Source organism: Nycticebus coucang, chromosome 14 (genome assembly GCF_027406575.1).
Source record: "Nycticebus coucang isolate mNycCou1 chromosome 14, mNycCou1.pri, whole genome shotgun sequence".
NCBI lineage: Eukaryota > Metazoa > Chordata > Mammalia > Primates > Lorisidae > Nycticebus > Nycticebus coucang.
Genome location: NC_069793.1, coordinates 873,114 through 890,466, shown reverse-complemented (window position 1 = coordinate 890,466; position 17,353 = coordinate 873,114). Strand labels below are relative to the sequence as shown.

Here is a 17,353-nt window from a genome sequence, read left to right as displayed (position 1 = left end):
AGGAGCCCAGTGTCTGGTGGTGGCCCACTGTTGCTCACACCACAGGTGCCAGTTAGATGCTGGTCCTGGGACTGTATTTGTCTCGAGCCTCTTGAGTGAGCCTGTGCTCTGAGGCCTGAGTGCAGACAGGCTGTGCCACTCAGTGGCTGACCGGAGAGGGTGGGTGGCCTTTGTGCTGGCTGCAAACCATGTGCATACAGATATTGAGGGACATGTTCTGTTTTTTTAAGAAAATTGGGTAAGAAAATGGAAACCCTAGCTTTATTTTCTGTTGGTATGACAGTTTGAGCCCTACAGCAGTGAAGGTGGGAGTGTAATGAGCCTCTGGCCCCTACAGCCTTCGCGGTGGTGAGCTGGCCGTCTTGTCTGCCTGTGCCCTTCTTGTTTGTGCAGGAGCAAATTCCAGACATCCTGACTTTTTTCAGACAAGCCTTCATTAAAATTCCAGTGCAGAAGGTCCACCTGCATATTGGCAAAACCTGCGGGGAAGGCAGACACAGGTGTTAATAATGAGTAGCTGAGGCTTGGTGCCCAAGCTCAATGATTAGGGCACCAGCTACGTACATCGAGGCTGGCGGGTTCGAGCCTGGCCTGGGCCTGGTAAAGAACAATGACAACTGCAACCAAAAAATAGCCAGGCATTGTGGCGGGCGCCTGTAGTCCCAGCTACTCTGGAGGCTGAGGCAAGAGAATCACTTGAGACCAAGAGTTTGAGGTTGCTAGGATGCCACAGCACTCTACTGAGGGCAACATAGACTCTGTCTCTGTCTCAAAAAAAAAAAAAAAAAAATGAGTAGCTGAAAGGCAGAAGTTTTGGATCTCTAATGCTGGGACACCTCACAGCCTGAACAAGAGTAAGACCCCCCACCCCAAAAAGTAGAAAAATTAGCTGGGTGTGATGGGCGTCTGTAGTCCCAGCTCCTGGGGAGGCTGAGGGGGGAGGATCGCTTGGGCCTGGGAGTTTGAGGCTGTGGGTTATGATGATACAGCACTCTGCCTGGGGTGACAGTGGGACTTTTCCTTGAAAGAAAGAGAGAAAGAAAAGAAAGAGAGGAAAGGAAAGGAAAGGATGAAACACTTCAAAGCAATTTGGTTGAATTTTCTTTAAATTTTATCATTTAAATATCACTGAAGGCTCATTGAGTTAATGCCAAAAAGTATTTATTATAATTATTATTTTTATTTTTGAGACAAAGTCTCACTTTGTTGCCCTTGGTAGAGCGCATAGTGTCACAGCTCACAGCAACCTCACACTCTTGGGCTTAAGCAAGTCTCTTGCCTCAGCCTCCCCAGTAGCTGGGACTACAGGCATCTGCCACACTGCCTGGCTAGTTTTAGAGATGGGATCTCGCTCTTGCTCAGACTGGTCAAACTCCTGAGCTCACGGGAACCTCTCACTTGGCCTCCCAGAGTCCTGGGATTACAGGTGTGAGCCACCCGGCCCTGCCGGTGCTTTAGCTCTTCTTCAGCCACTCTCCAGTATGTGTCTTACCCGGTTTGATACTTTATTGTAGAAAATAACTGGTTTCAGTCATTCTGAGATAGACATTTTTCATCTTCTGACTCCTGTGACACGGCGTGCGTCTCGTGAGCCAGTGCAGTGCGGTGCCCACTAACCTGTGTCGTGACCCTGTGTAGTTGCAGACGTGCTGTGCTGTGTGCACAGCCTGGTCCATGTGCACAGCAGCCTGTGGAGGAAGTGGGACTCACCTTTAGTCATGGTTCACTCGTGGTTTACCCCTTCTCTCCTCTGATCTGCACATGCCAGGGAGATTGGTGTCACTGTTACCCTCTTTATTTTACAGTTTAGAAAATTAAAGTTCAACTTAACATTTTGAAATTATTGGATTCAAAAAATAGTTCTAGCCCAGTAATGAAACTGGCATATTAAAGATTATCAGTCTGGGTCCACTCAGGACAGAGAAGCCTATAGCATTTAAAAAGAGGCTTTTGTCTGAAATAATTATTAAGCAGCTCTGGTGAAAGAATGATCCTAGGATAGGAGACTGTGTATGCCCCGAAGAGCTGAAGAGAGTCCCTGGCAGGACAGGTGTGGAGGGCCCCTGCCTGGGGCTGGAGTTCAGCCTGCGGAGAGCAGGAAAGTTCGTTACTTCAGCCATTGGTGGGCATGTGGGGGAGGGGAACCTTGGACCCTAGCAAGTCACACTGTGGCTACAGAGGGAAGCTGGGTGCTAGTGTGGGCAGAGGCCCTCTGTGCCAGCGGTGGCGTTTCAAGAGTCATGAGAAGGTCACAGCCTGGCCTAGGTGACTGCACTTGTCTCCTGCATGTCCCTTCAGTGCACTTTGCTGAGAAGGTGAGGTGAATGGTGTCCAGGGCCAGAGCGTGTAGGGAAGGGTGTGTTTGGTGTGGGAAGGCAGTAGTTTATGCCTGGCACAAAGATGCCATGTCTCCATGGTGAATTTTGGGGAGGTATCTTTATTCCGAATAACCCCTCGAGGTTGGCCACTACTTGTCCTTGGAGGTGTAATTGCCTCACCCTTCCCAAGATGTGGGGCCGTAGTGGCTGAGCATTGCTGGTGTTCCCTTCCTAGGCTTCATCCCTTTAGGCCACACCTGCCTTTCACTCCTGCAGTGGTAGCATTGGCACTGTGAGACCCATGCTGGTTCATGCCTGTAATCTCAGTGCTTTGAGGGGCTGAGGTGGGAGGATGGCTTGAGTCCAGGGGAGAGGCTGCAGTGAGCTATGATCACACCACTGCTCTCCAGCCTGGAAGACCTTTTTCTTAAGAAAAGAAAAAAGAACGAAGCCTCTATTCCTGTTATCACCTCCATAATCTGCCTGTCCTTCTTTGGTGAATAGAAAACTCTTCGTATTTAGTATGGCAATGCTGAGGGGTCCTTTTTTATATTAAAAAAAACAACAACCCAGGGTCAGTGCCTATAGCTCAGCCACGAGAGAGCCAGCCACATACACCAGAGCTGGTGGGTTTGAATCCAGCCCAGGCCTGCCAAACAACAATGACAACTACAACCAAAAAATAGCTGGGCGCTGTGGCAGGTGCCTGTAGTCCCAGCTACTTGGGAGGCTGGGGCAAGAGAATTGCTCAAGTCCGAGTTTGAGGTTGCTGTGAGCTGTGATGCTACGCCACTCTACCAAGGGTGACAAGGTGAGACTCTATCTCAAAACAAACAGCACTTGGAGTTGCTGTTTTATGAGTGGTCCTTTTTAAGTGGAATCTGTTTTTTTTTTTTTTTTTTTGAGACACAGTCTTACTTTGTTGCCCGCAGTAGAATGCTGTGGCCTCATAGCTCACAGCAACTTTAAACTCTTGGTCTCAAGTGATTCTCTTGCCTCAGCCTCCTAAGTAGGTGGGATTACAGGCGCTGCCACCATGCCTGGCTATTTTTAGAGATGAGGTCTTGCTCTGACTCAGGCTGGTCTTGAACCTGTCAGCTTAGGCAGTCTACCCACCTTGGCCTCTGAGAGTGCTAGGAATATAGGCGTGAGCCACCGCGCCTGGCCTGCCCCTCCTTTTTTTTTTTTTTTTTTTTGAGACAGTCTCTCACTCTTTAAGATCTTGTGTTTGAGCGAATCTCTTACTTCAACCCCCCCACCCCCAGTAGCTGGGATTACAAGAGCCCCCATAATGCCTTGGCTAGTTTTTCTGTCTTTAGTAGAGACGAGGTCTCATTCTTGCTCTTGGCTGATCTCGAACTCCTGAGCTCAGGTGATCCACCTGCTTTAGCCTCCCAGAGTGGGATTACAGGCATGAGCCACCACATCCGGCCCTAGGTGGAATCTTATTTCTGCCCGATTTAAATCTATCTTGAGATGACTGCTAGTGAAGTGTTCAGACAAGCTGTGACCTGGGTGAAGAAACAGAAGTCCTTCTGGGGCGTGTGTGTTGAGTCTCCTTTCTATGATGACGTGATTTGTCCTGAACATTTGTGAAAGGGAAGATAATTTAGAGTATGTTCATCCATCTGAACCAATAAATTTATTTAAAAGAATAATGTGGGGTCGGGGCAGGGCTCACAGATCCCATCATTATGGGGACCTTCGGGGGACTCTGGCAGTCCCAGTGAAGCTAGTGAGGGCCCAGCTGACCCACACCACCCAGGTCTGGCTGGAAGGGCCCCTCTTGCTACAGGTACTCTGGCTTCTGTTTTCAAAGGAAAAACAAAAATTTGGATTCTTCTGTACACCGCCAGTTTGGGAATCTGGTTCACGCCTGCACCTGTGGCCATCTCCTAAGGCTCCTTCACGGCCTCCTTCTGTTCTGCTGCTGTGTTCTTTGTTCTCCTCACCTCACCAACCTGGCATAAAACCTTTTCCTCACCTTTTGTTTAGGTGACAAGGCTCTTGATGGCTACAGTAAAAAAAAATATGTCTGCAAGTTGCTCTTTATCTTTCTCCTTGGCCATGACATTGACTTCGGACACATGGAGGCTGTGAACCTGCTGAGCTCAAACAGATACACAGAAAAGCAGATCGTGAGTACCTCGCAGATGGACCCATGCTGCTCCTCTCCTGCCCTGTGGGGCATGGGCCACGTGGGTCTGGCGCAGCTGGTGACATGTGTTAGGGCTGCGGCTTGTGCCCCCATCCGGAGCATTCCTCAGGATGCAGCAACGCTGGGGCCTCTGTCTGGGGGAGGCACTGGCTCTTCTCTGGCTGTTGTCTGTATAGCCTTGCTTCTGGCACATCCAGGCACACATCCCTGTTGGCGTAGATGGTGCTGCAGGAGGCCCAGTGTCTGGGTAATCAGGACAGGTGCTGCCTCACTGTGCAGCTGGGGCTGAACCCATGCCATGGCTCCTGTGCAGCCTGTTTCTGAAATAGGTGTTGCCTCCACACCCAAAGGGCTCTGTGCCTTCCTCAGGTGTTGCACAGACCAGACACAGCCTCAGGAGGCTTTCCCCAGCTCTGTCTTCTCTTGTAAGAACGTTGCAGTGGCAAAAGTAAAATTCTCTTCTGGCTATCTATAAAAGTTCAGCTTACAGAAATAAAGATAGTCCAGATGTCTCAGGAATTTGTTTTTTTTTTTTTTTTTAAGAGACAGACTCTCACTTTATTGCTCTCGGTAGAGTGCCATGATGTCACAGCTCACAGCAACCTCCAACTCCTGGGCTTAGATGATTCTTTTGCCTCAGCCTCCTGAAAAGGCGACTGCTAGAATGCCCAGCTATTTTTTTGTTGCAGTTTGGCTGGGGCTGGGTTTGAACCTGCCACCCTCGGTATATGGGGCCGGTGCCCTACCCACCACAGGCACTGCCCGATCAGGGGTTTGTTAAGCTGTGAGCTGCACTGACAGTGTATGGAGTATCTACCATGGGCCAGGTAGTGTGTGGGGGCCCTCGAGGACATGGGGCCAGAAGCAGACAGGGGCCCTGCCCTTGTCTGGGAGACAGGCACATGGCTTTGTAAAAATCTCTGCCGTGGCCAGTGCCCAGGAAGCACCTGAGGGAGTGTGGCAGATGTGCCAAGCAAAGGCTGAGGGCTGCAAGGGCAGGGTCAGCAGGGTGTGGAGTGCTCAGTAGAGGCCTGCATGAGAATGCAGGGCCTAAAGGGCAGTGCCTGCCTTGTGGGGCCTTCTTCCGGAAACTGGGCACGCCTGCAGTCTGGGTGGTCAGTGATCAGGTGGGTCTCCAAAAGATCATTGTGTTTCCTGTCTGGGGAGGCCATGACCCTGCATGTATGGTTGTGTAGCTGGGGCTGAACACAGGACCAGCTTGGGCCTGGGGGGTAATACAGGGACACAGGCCGAGTCAAGAGTGTGTAGGCGGCAGTCAGCTGAGTTTCTAGAGGTCGTTGTAGTTGGAAGCAACCTTTTAGTGAAGGTACTGCTTTCCCACCTTGAGTTGAGAATAGTGTGGCATCTGGGACACTCAGACACGTGACCTGCAGGGAGTGAGTGGACCTTGGGAAGACCAGTTCCTGTTGGTATCTGGCTGATTCCCTCCTAGTCAGGTTTGCCCCATTGCAGTGCTGTCCTATAGTAGGATTGTGAGCCAAGACATCCTTCGGTTGTACCCTAGAACTAACTGGTACCTTCCCCAAATGAAGAGGTACTCTGTGCCACGCCACTCCCAGAGTGGGCCCGTGCAGGAGGTTGACTGAAGGATCATCATCTGGGCTCCGTTTTGTGCCACGTTTCTTGGCCACAGACAGACTCTGGTGGTCATGAGCATTCTCATCTCTTGTCTTCTTGGAACACAGGGTTACCTTTTCATCTCTGTGCTGGTGAACTCGAACAGTGAGCTGATCCGCTTGATCAACAATGCCATCAAGAACGACCTGGCCAGCCGCAACCCCACCTTTATGGGGCTGGCCCTGCATTGCATCGCCAACGTGGGCAGCCGTGAGATGGCTGAGGCTTTTGCTGGGGAGATTCCTAAGATCCTTGTAGCTGGGTATGTATCTGGGACTTGAAGATGTGCTCCTTTCTCACATTGAGTATGTCGGATATGTAATTAATTCATAAGATATTCTAATCTCGTTATGTAATAGAGATGTGACACAGGCTGAGGTTGCATTAAGAACACAAGTTCCGGCTCGGTGCCTATGGCTCAAGTGGCTAAGGCGCCAGCCACATATACCTGAGCTGGCAGGTTCAAATCCAGCCCGGGCCCGCCAAACAACAATGACGGCTGCAACCAAAAAATAGCCGGGCGTTGTGGCAGGCGCCTGTAGTGCCAGCTACTTGGGAGACAGAGGCAGGAGAATCACTTGAACCCAGGAGTTGGAGGTTGCCATGAGTTGTGATGTCACGGCACTCTACCCAGGGCGATAGCTTGAGGCTCTGTCTCAAAGAAAAGAAGAACACAAGTTCCCAGGGACACAACACTGGTTTAACACACAAATCTATATATGTAATTCACCACATAAAACAAATCAAAAACAAAGACCATACTATCCTCTTAATAGATTCAGAAAAAGGATTTGGTAAAAGTCAGAATTTTTTTCTAATTAGAACACTTAAGGATATAGGCATAAGTGGCACATTTCTTAAACTGATAGAAGCCATGTACGACAAACCCACAGCTAACATTGTACTGAATGGAGTAAAGATGAAAGCTTTTCCACTTAGAATTGGAACCAGGCAAGGCTGTCCTCTGTTTCCACTACTATTCAACATAGTTTTGGAAGTTCTAGCCGAAGGAGTCAGACAAGAGAATGATATTAAAGATAACCAAACGGGGTCAGAGAAGGGCGAACTCTAGCTGTTTGTGAAAGATACGATTTTTTTTTTGGAGACAGACTCTCACTTTGTCACCCTCTGTAGAGTGCGTGGCATCATAGCTCACAGCAACCTCAAACTTTTGGGCTCAAGTGATCCTTCCTCTTGCCTCAGTTTTTCATGTTTTATTAGAGGCTGGGTTTTACTCTTGCTCAGGCTTGTCTTGATTCTGTGATCTCAAGTGAGATCACCTTGGCCTCCCGGAATGCTAGTGCTAGGGTTGCAGGCCTGAGCCACTGTGCCCCGCCCGGTGATATTTTCTTATACTCAGAGAACCCAAGGACTCAACCACAAGACTCCTGGAAGTGATCCAAAAATACAGTAATGTCTTAGAATATATAAAATCAGTGTCCAGACATCAGTAGCCTTTGTATACGCCAATAACAGCCAACTTGAGAAGCAAATCAAGAACACAATTCCCTTAGCAGTAACTTCAAAGAAAATGAAATACCTAGAAATATATCTAAGAAAAGAGGTGAAGGACTTCTATAATGAGAATTATGAAACCCTAAGAAAAGAAATAGCAGAAGACATTAACAAATGAAAAAACATACCATGCTCTTGGCTAGGAAGAGTCAACATTGTTAAAATGTCCATACTGCCCAAATCAATCTACAGATTTAATGCAATCACCATTAAATTACCAGGAGCATACTTTGAAGAACTGGAAAAAATAGTTGTTTTGTAAGGAACCAGAAAAAACCCTGGATAGCCAGGGCAGTTTTTAGTAATAAAAACAAAGCTGGAGGCATCACCCGACTTCAGGCTGTATTACAAGTCCACAGTGATGAAAACAGCATGATATTGGCACAAAAATAGAGGCATATGTCTATGGAACAGAATAGAAAACCAAGAGATGAAAACAGTATCCAGTTGCTGTCTGATCTTTGATAAACCAAACAAGAGCATACACTAGGGAAAAAAAAAATCCCTGTTCAACAAATGATGCTGGGAGAACTGGATAACCACATGTAAAAGACTGAAACTGGACCCACACTTTTCACCACTTACAAAAATTCACTCAAGCTAGGTAAAAGATTTAAATCTAAGACATGAAACTGTAAAAATCCTACAAGAAAACATGATAAAAACTCTTGGGGATGTCGGCCTGAGCAAAGATTTTATGAAGAAGACTTCAGTGGTGATTGCAACAACAACAAAAATAAACAGGACTTGATTAAACTGAAAAGGTTCTGTTCAGCTAAGAATACAACAATCAAGGCAAATAGACAACCCTCAGAACAGGAAAAGGTATTTGTATGTTATGAATGTGACAAAGGGTTGATAACTAGAATCTATATAAAACTCAAATTAACAAAAAAAGAGCAAACAATTTCATCTATCCCTGAGCAAGAGACATGAACAGAACCTTCTTTCCAGAAGGCAGATGAATGGTTAACAAACATAAGAAAAAATGCGGGCTTGGCACCCAGCCAGCAGTGGTTAGGAGACTGGCCACATGCACCAGGTTTAGTGGGTTTGAACCCGGCTGGGCCTGCTACACAACAATGACAACAACAACAAAATAGCCGGGTGTTGTGGTGGGCGCCTATAGTCCCAGCTACTTGGGAGGCTGAGGCGAGAGAATTGCTTAAGCCCAAGAATTTGAGGTTGCTGTGAGCTGTGATGCCATGGCACTCTACCGAGGGTGACATAGTGAGGCTCTGTCTCAAAAAAGAAAAAAATAAAAAAGAAAAATGCTCAGTGTCCCTAATCGTCAGAGAAATGCCAATCAAAACCACCCTGAGATATCACCTAACCCCAGTGAGAAAAGCCCACATCACAAAGTCTCAAAGCTGCAGATGCTGGCATGGATGTGAAAGAAGGGAACACTTTTACACTGCTGGTGGGACTACAAACTAATACAGCCTTTTTGGAAACAAGTATGCAGAATTCTCTAAGAGCTCAGGTTGGACCTCCCATCTGATCCTGCAATCCCATTACTAGGCATCTACCCAGAAAAAAAATCGTTTTGTCATAAGGACATTTGCACTAGACTGTTCATTGCAGCTCAATTTATAATTTCCAAGTTTTAGAAATAACCTAAATACCCACCAACCCAGAAATGGATTAATAAGCTGTGATATATGTATACCATGGAATACTGTTCAACTATAAAAAAGATGGAGACTTTACAGCTTTTGTATTGACCTGGATGGAGTTGAAACACATTCTTCTTAGTAAAGTATTACAAGAATGGAAAAGCAAGAATCCAGTGTTACTCAATTCTGATATGAAGCCAGTAGATGATCGCATACACATCCACATAAAAGAAAAACTCAATTCAAGATGGAGGGAGGGGGAGGAGGGAGGAGATTGGTGTGCTCCTACTTAATGGGCACATCAGGGATTATGGTGCACCTCCTGGGTGCAGGACAATTACAATAGGGACTTTACCTAACAAATGCCAACATTGTAACCTAGTTCTTTGTACCATCAAATTAACCTGAAATTAAAAAAAAAATTACTACTTTAGATTTTAGATGAAGTCCATACTTGTCCTCACTAATACCACTGAGATTTATTTATTTATTTTAGGAGACAGAGTCTCACTTTGTCACCCTTGGTAGAGTGCCATGGTGTCACAGCTCACAGCAACCTCAAACTCTTGGGCTCAAGTGATTCTCTTGCCTCAGCCTCCCAAGTAGCTGGGACTACAGGTGCCCACCACAACACCCGGCTATTTTTAGAGACAGGGTCTCGCTCTTGCTCAGCCTGGTCTCGAACCTGTGAGCTCAGGCAATCCACCTGCTTGGGCCTCCCAGAGTGCTGGGATTACAGGTGTGAGCCACCGTGCCTGGCCTACCACTGAGATTTAAAAACAAAATCAAAGAAGAAAGCCCAAACCCTGCCCACCACAGCCAAATGAAGAAAGGGCTTCCACCTTGATGGGCACCACAGAAAATGACACTCTTCATTTTGTCCGTCTCCTGAAGCATTACTGAGGAGAAGGTCAGTAACTGTCTCCAGCAGTGGACTCTGGAGACCTATTGGTTATCTGATTCCTGCCCAGAGGAGAGGAGCTGGGAGTGCTGAGCCTCCAGCCCTGGGAGAGTCTGGATCTGCCTGGGCCACAGGCTGGCAGAGGCAAGCCCTCCACCACCTGCCCTTCCTGGACACTCGGCTTAGTTGGACAGTAACCCATAGCCCATGTGTGCTGTCTGACTGAGTCTTTGTCAGGACCCAGAAGAGAGCACCAGAACCACCTGTCAGTGGGCTGAACAGGGTCAGGGAGAGTGGGTGGACGTTTGCTTAGACTGTACAGTGAGGGTCAGGGTGAAAGTAGTCATTCGGGTTGGAGAAACAGGCCTAGACCAGGGTTCTCAGCAGGGCCCTATGGCCCCAAGGGGACCTTGGCAGTGTGTGGTGGCATTCTTAGTTGTTACAGTGGAGGGTGTGCTGTTGGCTTCTAGGGGGTGGGGACTAGGCAGCCGCTCAACACCCTCTGCCACTCAGGATGCCTCATGGCCCAGAACAAGGCAGCCCGCATCCCTTTGGTGGAGCAGTGTCGCCTAGGAAGCACGTGGAAGGGCCAGGCTGGCAGAGAGGTCAGATGCACGTGATCAGAGGTGGGTGGGCCAGTGGGGGGGGGTAATTGGGGAAAACAGGTGGGCAGCCTGGAGGCATAGCACACACTGGGTCAGGAGTCAGAGCCGCAGAGGGCACACTGGGTGCCTGTGATGAAGGACCAAGGTGGAAGGGGGATGAAGAGTGAGATGTTAGAAGTGGACATTGGAAGTGGTCAGAGAGTTGGGGACGATCCCATCTCAGAGCTGCACCTTCCTCCCTGACTTCTCCTCGTGGCTGGAGTGGTGGGGGCCGGGCCTACCTTAGTGGCTGGGCTCCCTGGGCTCAAAGATGCCTGTCTGGTCTGACCATGGCTTCACACCCAGCCTTTTGGATGCATGAAGTGAAGAACGAAGGTGATCCTGAGAGAGAGTGTGCAGATGGGTAAACCAGGTGTTTCTTGTAAGAGGGTATCTGTGTAGATGGAAGGAAGGATGTTGAGTCGGCCTTCAGGAAGGTCGAGTGGAGGGCGAGGACGAGCCCTTCTTCAGGATGTGTGCCTGTCTGTAGTGTGGAGGAGCATGTGGCCTGTGCCGGGTCCCGTGCCTGGTTCTGTGGGGAGGACGGTCATGGGCAGTCCTTGTCCTCCTCAAAAGGTCAGGAGACATGGCACCCGTGGGCTCTCCCTGAGGAAAGTTCCCAGCTCCTGGACTCTAGCTGAGAGACAGCTCCTCTTGCTCGGGGACTTCTGGGGGGCATTTGTCCACCTGGAGATGGATGACGCTGGGTGCCGAGCTGGCCAGGTCCTCCTGCTGTGAAGCAGCAGGAGCCCGTCCCTGCCTGTGCAGCTGCCTCTTGGTGTTCTTGCCTGGAAACGTTTCTGTCTATGTCGGTGTGGGAAAGTGAGTAGGCGCCCCTCCTCCATGAGGCGGCGTTGGTCCCGGTGTAGCCCCAGTTGTGGCTCTGAGACAGTTTGTTGCAGGATACCTGGGTGTCGGCCCTGGAGTTCAGTGAGGGCAACCCAGCTGGCACTGACCCCTGTGCGGCCTTGACCGTCCACCAGTGTGGACACTTCGTTGCTGCTGTGGGCTGATCTTTGAGGATGGGGTGGGGGCCAGCAGAGTGACAACCCCTCCCCAGGGGTGTTACATCCAAAAACCGAATTTTTTACTCAAAGTAATTTTTCTTTGGAATAGAACGGGGGTGCTTTGGGGATTTCTCATGTTGGTTTGGACTCATTGAGGAATAAAGCAGCTAAAAGCTGAAAGGTAAAGGTGAGGACTGTCCCCAAACCAGTTCTTCCTCCATGTGGAGTAGCTGTTCCAAGGCCATTTTGTCGAGTGTGTTGAAAACACCGGCTGGTTCTTTTCTGGTTATGTTCTGGCTGCTGCTGTGTGGGTTTCTGGGCTTAGCTGGGTCTGGCTGGGGTGGGGACGCCACCTCAGGCATCTGCAGAGCCCAAGACCTCAGTTGTACCCTGCCCTGGTGCCCTCTCAGGGGCAGCAGGGACCTCTGATGCCAACGTGTTGGGCTCCTCTTCCCAGAAAGACTCCCTTTTGTGATGGATTGGGGTAAGGCTGTCACACAGTATGACTGAGGAGGCTGCAGATGTGGGAAGTGTCTGGTTGGTGGGACCTTGTGAAGTGGATCTTTGCTCACCATGCCCCCTTCGTGAATGCAGTGAACACATCAAGATCGTTCAGATGCTGGTGTCTGCATTGAGGGGCTCTCAGGCCTCCTCCCAGGCCCAGCGTGTGGCCCAGCCCCAGCTGCCGCCGCCTCTGCTTACTCAGGGCCAGGTGAATTAGACGGGGCAAAGAGGGGGCTTGATAGTCCTGGAAGCAAGAAGTGAAGTCAGCAAAGAGATGAGTTGTGTGGTTGTGAGACCCTCCGCACTCTTCTAGTTGACTGTGGTTGGCCCACACAGCCACTGTTGGGGGAGGAATGTCAGCGTCTCCATCCTTGGTGGTGAGACCATTGCTGGTGCAGCCTTCTGCCTGCTGGACTTCCTTGCTCCGCTGCTGCCCTTCAGAGCAGACCCTTGGGGAGGAAGGGCCATGCCAGGCCTGGCCAGGCCCCTTGACTCCTGGCGACAATGGGATATTGCCTGTGCAGCTGTCCTGTCCTCAGCTCACCCAGGGCTACATAGGCCACTTATGTTCCTGAGTAACACTGGCTATGTGTTTCAGAGACACCATGGACAGCGTGAAGCAGAGCGCTGCCCTGTGCTTGCTGCGCTTGTACAGAACTTCTCCTGACCTTGTTCCGATGGGTGACTGGACATCCCGGGTGGTCCACCTCCTCAATGACCAGCATTTGGTGAGTGTCCCTGAGTTGGACTCCACCCTGACCCCTCTGGTGTGATAGCTGAGGGTGCTGAGCATCCGCACACAGTGCCTCGTGGCTGCATATATACCACAGAGCAGTTGATGTGCAGTCTTGTGCAGGAGTGAGGAGCTCTCCCTCCCTGGGAGGGAGAGGAGGATGCCCCCTATGGGTCACCCTCTAGCCCCGCTGAGGCTACCCCGGGCACCAGCCGTTTTGGGTGTGCAGGCACTATACATACTTGGCGCCGAGGCTGCATCTCCTGGAGGCAGCCTGTCCAAGGCTGTGGCTCCTGTCTGGGCCCCCTGTCAGTTGGCCAGTTCAGGGCAGTGACAGGGAGTCCTGTGTTTCCCACCAAGGTTCTAGCCTGCAGCCATGTTAACCTACATGACCACTGCACAGGCCAGGCCTAGTGGCTATCCCGCCTCATGGATGAGGGGCGGAAGGGTCCAGGCCCAGCAGCTAACCACACTCTGGGAGGGCCACATGAAGGCATGGAGCTGGGGGTGGCTGGGCACTGGGCACCACACAGTTGTCCCCTGCCCGGCAGGGGCGGGTGTGGGTTGGAGTGGTCTTGTCCTTGCTGCTTCTGCCCTGGAATGAGAGACTTGAAGTCCACACACACAGGTCCTTACTGCTGAGTTGATATACTTGAACACGTTAGCTGGTCAGTACATTTTTGTTCCAGAAGAGAAAGTCACCTTAAAAATGAAATGAAAAGTAATCATTACGTGTGGTTTCAGGGGAGAGGGTGTGAGGTTGCGTCAGATGTTTTGCTGTGGTCCCACAGTTGTCTGAGCTGTCCCCATGTCCTCATCCCTGTATCAAGGGGGACCGGCAGGTGGTGTTGTGGGGGAAGGCAGAGGGACCTTGGGAGGAGAGCTGAGGATGCCGCTTTCTGGGGCTGGTCAGGAGCCTGACAGGCCGTCAGGTGGGGTCAGAGGGCATGGCGCCCTCACACAGGCCTGGGAGGACAGTGGGTCTTTCTTGTTCTGCAGATGAGAGTGCTGAGGCTCAGAAAGACTGAATGGAGTCTCCCAGACCCAGGCACAGACCAGGGCTTCATAGCGAGTGGGAACCCCAGTGCTGTGCGGGGTACAGGAGGTATAACTTGAAGATGGCTACATCCCAGAGGGTCAGGGCCCCCGCTCGGTGCTCTCCATAGACAGGGCTGCGCTGCCCTGGGGGTCCTGGCAGATGCTGTCATCACTCCCACCTGCAGGGAAGCTCCTGTGGCCACAGGGCTGCACCTCTCGTTGGACACTTTGATTCTATGTCCCTGGTTTCTTGGTTTGCTTTTGCATTTTCAGCTTTACTTTGACAGGTGTGTTGGTTCGCATATTCATTGTCATAGGTGATGGAAACCCAGGCTAAAGCTTAACAGGGTTGAGGTTGGCGCCCCCAGACCCAGGAGGGCCCTCAGGCTGCAGGCCCTTGCTTCATCTGTGCTCTCCTCCACTTGCGCTGGCCCCCCCTGGGCTGCTGTCCTTCCTGTGGCCAGGCGTCTGGCTCCTTCCAGCTCCCAAACTCAGGAGGCCTGACCTTGGCTCCTCTGACCTCAAGGTGGGAATCACTGGAAGGGTGTCAGTGCCCACTCAGGGCGAGTGAGCCTGTGCATGCCCCTCAGGATGAGGCAGGGGAACATGGGCAGGGCCAGCTGCAGGTGGGTCAGCAGTCCGTCGTGTGGAGCATAGGACACTGCACTGGCAGGAGGGAAGTGACATGGCTTCAACTCTGCACTGGGCACTTGGCTGGGCCAAGTGGTCCTGGGCCCTAAGGATGGAGTTGTTCTGAGACAGGCCCTGTGCAGGTGCAGCCAGGCTGCGGCTTCCTGTGGAGGGGCAGGGGCTTGGCTCAGTGGCTGCAGGCACTGTCAGCTCCACTGACTCCAAGGGTGCATCCTTCTCGGGGACTAGACCTCTGGCCACGCGCTCGGGAGTCCAGTGGGGAGTAGTCTGCCCCATTTTGCAAAGGCACTGAGAGGGCACTGAGTATTTATAGCATAAAAGTTCTCTGTTGGACGGGAAAGCCTCTTAGTGCTCACTGTGCCCTCTGAGAAATGTACAGTGAGACAAGTCAGACCCCTTTCTGTAATAGCTTTCACGTTCTCATTAGGAAGTCGAGGGAGCAATACACCACGGCCCTCTGGGCAGCGCTGGGCACCATGGAGCTCTGGGCCCACTCCTTGGCAGGCTTTACTGCTCATGTCTGCAGAGCCAATAAGTGTCATTCAGTTTTATATATTTTTAAATATTCATGAAAGAACTTTGTTTTAAATTTATTTTTGCCCAAATGAGGAAGAGCACCTAAAGAACTTCACATAACCAGTCTGTGAGGCGGTGTGAGATACCCTGAGTTAACTAGTGGTGGTCCCAGGCCTGGCAGACTCTCCCATGCTTCTCGGAAGGAGACGTGTGCGCCAGGTTTGTATCTGTTCCCTCCCAGGCCAGTGGGGTCTGGGACTGGCTCGAGGGGTGTGCCTGTGGCTCTCACCCAGCCTGCTGGTTCAGGGACACAACTGGGGCCACTTCTATGAAAGGAAAGTGAGCTTTCTCAGTGGCTATTTTCTTTTTTTTTTAATTTTTAATTTCAGCTTGCTTGTTCATTCTTCTTCGTTTTAAGTACCTTTTTTTGTTGTTGTTCATTTTCTTCTTCTTCTTCTTCTTTTTTTTTTTTAAATCTTCTTCCTCTGGTGATTCTCTTATCCCATTGCCTCCCCAGAAGCTGGGATTACAGACGCCCACCACAATGTCCGGCTGTTTTTGATGTTAGTAGAGACGGGGTCTTACTCTGGCTCACTGCTGCTCCTACTGGTCTCGAACTTCTGAGCTCAGGCAATCCACCCGCCTTGGCCTCCCACAGCGCTGGGACTACAGGCGTGAGCCACCACGCCCGGCTCAGTGGCTATTTTCTATGGTCTTGCTTCTGGGTTGTAAAGATTCACATGAGCCTGAAGATGACGGCTCTCTTTATAGTTAACCTGGAATGACAGATCTGAGATGCACGTGCAGCCAGTCTGGGTGGCGTGTGTGGCCTGCTCCTCTGCTGCCTGGTAGCCGTCATCGTAGCAGGGGCCTGGGCTGGGCACAGCTAGGGTTTCCATGTTTTCAGAGAGAAAAAAGACAGCCTTGTGTGTGCTGTCTGGGTTTTGAAAACAGTGTGGTTCCATCAGAGTGGGTTTGAAGGCTGAGGGCTAAAGTGGCCTATAGGGTGCTGGTTTTATTTGGAAAATGAGTTTAAAATAAGTGGTCAGCTTCTAGTATTTTGACTGGTGTGTGTCTTCCAGGGTGTGGTTACTGCCGCCACCAGTCTGATCACCACTCTAGCGCAGAAGAACCCCGAAGAGTTTAAAACCTCCGTCTCTCTGGCCGTCTCAAGACTGAGCAGGGTAAGTTTGCTTGTGGGGACGAGAGTCAGTGGCTGTGTGTCTAGTGATTCACCTTGTTTGTTAGTTTCCTTCTAGAATGCAAGGTATTCCAGTTTGTAAATTCAAGAATGGAAGCTGCCTTGGTTGGGACTTGGCTTTCCTTTTGACCTTTTTGGTAACTGAGAAGCACCCTCTGTGCTGGACGATGTGTAGGGCCAAGGAGTCTCGCTGGCAGTCCTGTCACCAGAGTGAGCCAGTTGGGGATGGTGCTGCTGGTACCCAGAAGCCCTGTGGTCCCCACTGAAGGGCCTGGCCCCACCCTGCTGTGTGGTGCCCACTCCTTGCTTTCCTTCCAGTGCTACCGCCTGAGTACACACCCTAAAACCCGTCCTTAGCTCTGTGTTTTGAATTTCACATAAATTGATGCTGAATATATTCTTTCTTTTTTTTTTTAAGAGACAGAGTCTCATTTTGTCGCCCTTGGCAGAGTGCTGTGGCATCACAGCAATCTCCAGCTCCTGGGTTTAGGCGATTCTCTTGCCTCAGCCTCCTGAGTAATTGGGACTACAGGTGACCTCCACAACGCCCAGCTATTTTTTGTTGCAGTTTGGTCGGGGCCAGGTTTGAACCTGCCACCCTCAGTATATGGTGCCGGCGCCCTACCCACTGAGCCACAGGCACCGCCCGATCCTGAATGTATTCTTTTGTGTTTGACTTGTTTTGCTCATCATGGAGACACCCTCCTTTTTGTTTTGTGTAGCTGTTGTTTGGTTTCTGGTGCTGCATAGAATCTGACCGTGTGAGTGTGTCATCTGTCCACTGTCGTGTTGCACACTCAGTGCCTTTCCACCTTGACGCTGTTGTGAATGATAGAGCTGTATGAGCCTTGGGTGTCTCTGGGTTTACGTGTGTGTGTACTACTGGTGGGCGTCTACCCCGACGTGGCCTTGC

General features: G+C 50.6%; 1 protein-coding gene across 2 annotated transcripts in view; it reads left to right on the top strand.

Annotated features, from left to right (window-relative positions):
- Positions 1-17,353, top strand: part of AP2A2 (adaptor related protein complex 2 subunit alpha 2) — a 99,779-nt gene that overhangs the window by 43,577 nt on the left and 38,849 nt on the right. For both annotated transcript variants that reach the window (XM_053562699.1, XM_053562700.1), the window contains exons 3-6: positions 4,314-4,456; positions 6,183-6,376; positions 12,900-13,029; positions 16,322-16,423. In XM_053562699.1, coding sequence (XP_053418674.1) covers positions 4,314-4,456; positions 6,183-6,376; positions 12,900-13,029; positions 16,322-16,423 — 569 coding nt within the window. The remainder of the gene's footprint in view (positions 1-4,313; positions 4,457-6,182; positions 6,377-12,899; positions 13,030-16,321; positions 16,424-17,353) is intronic.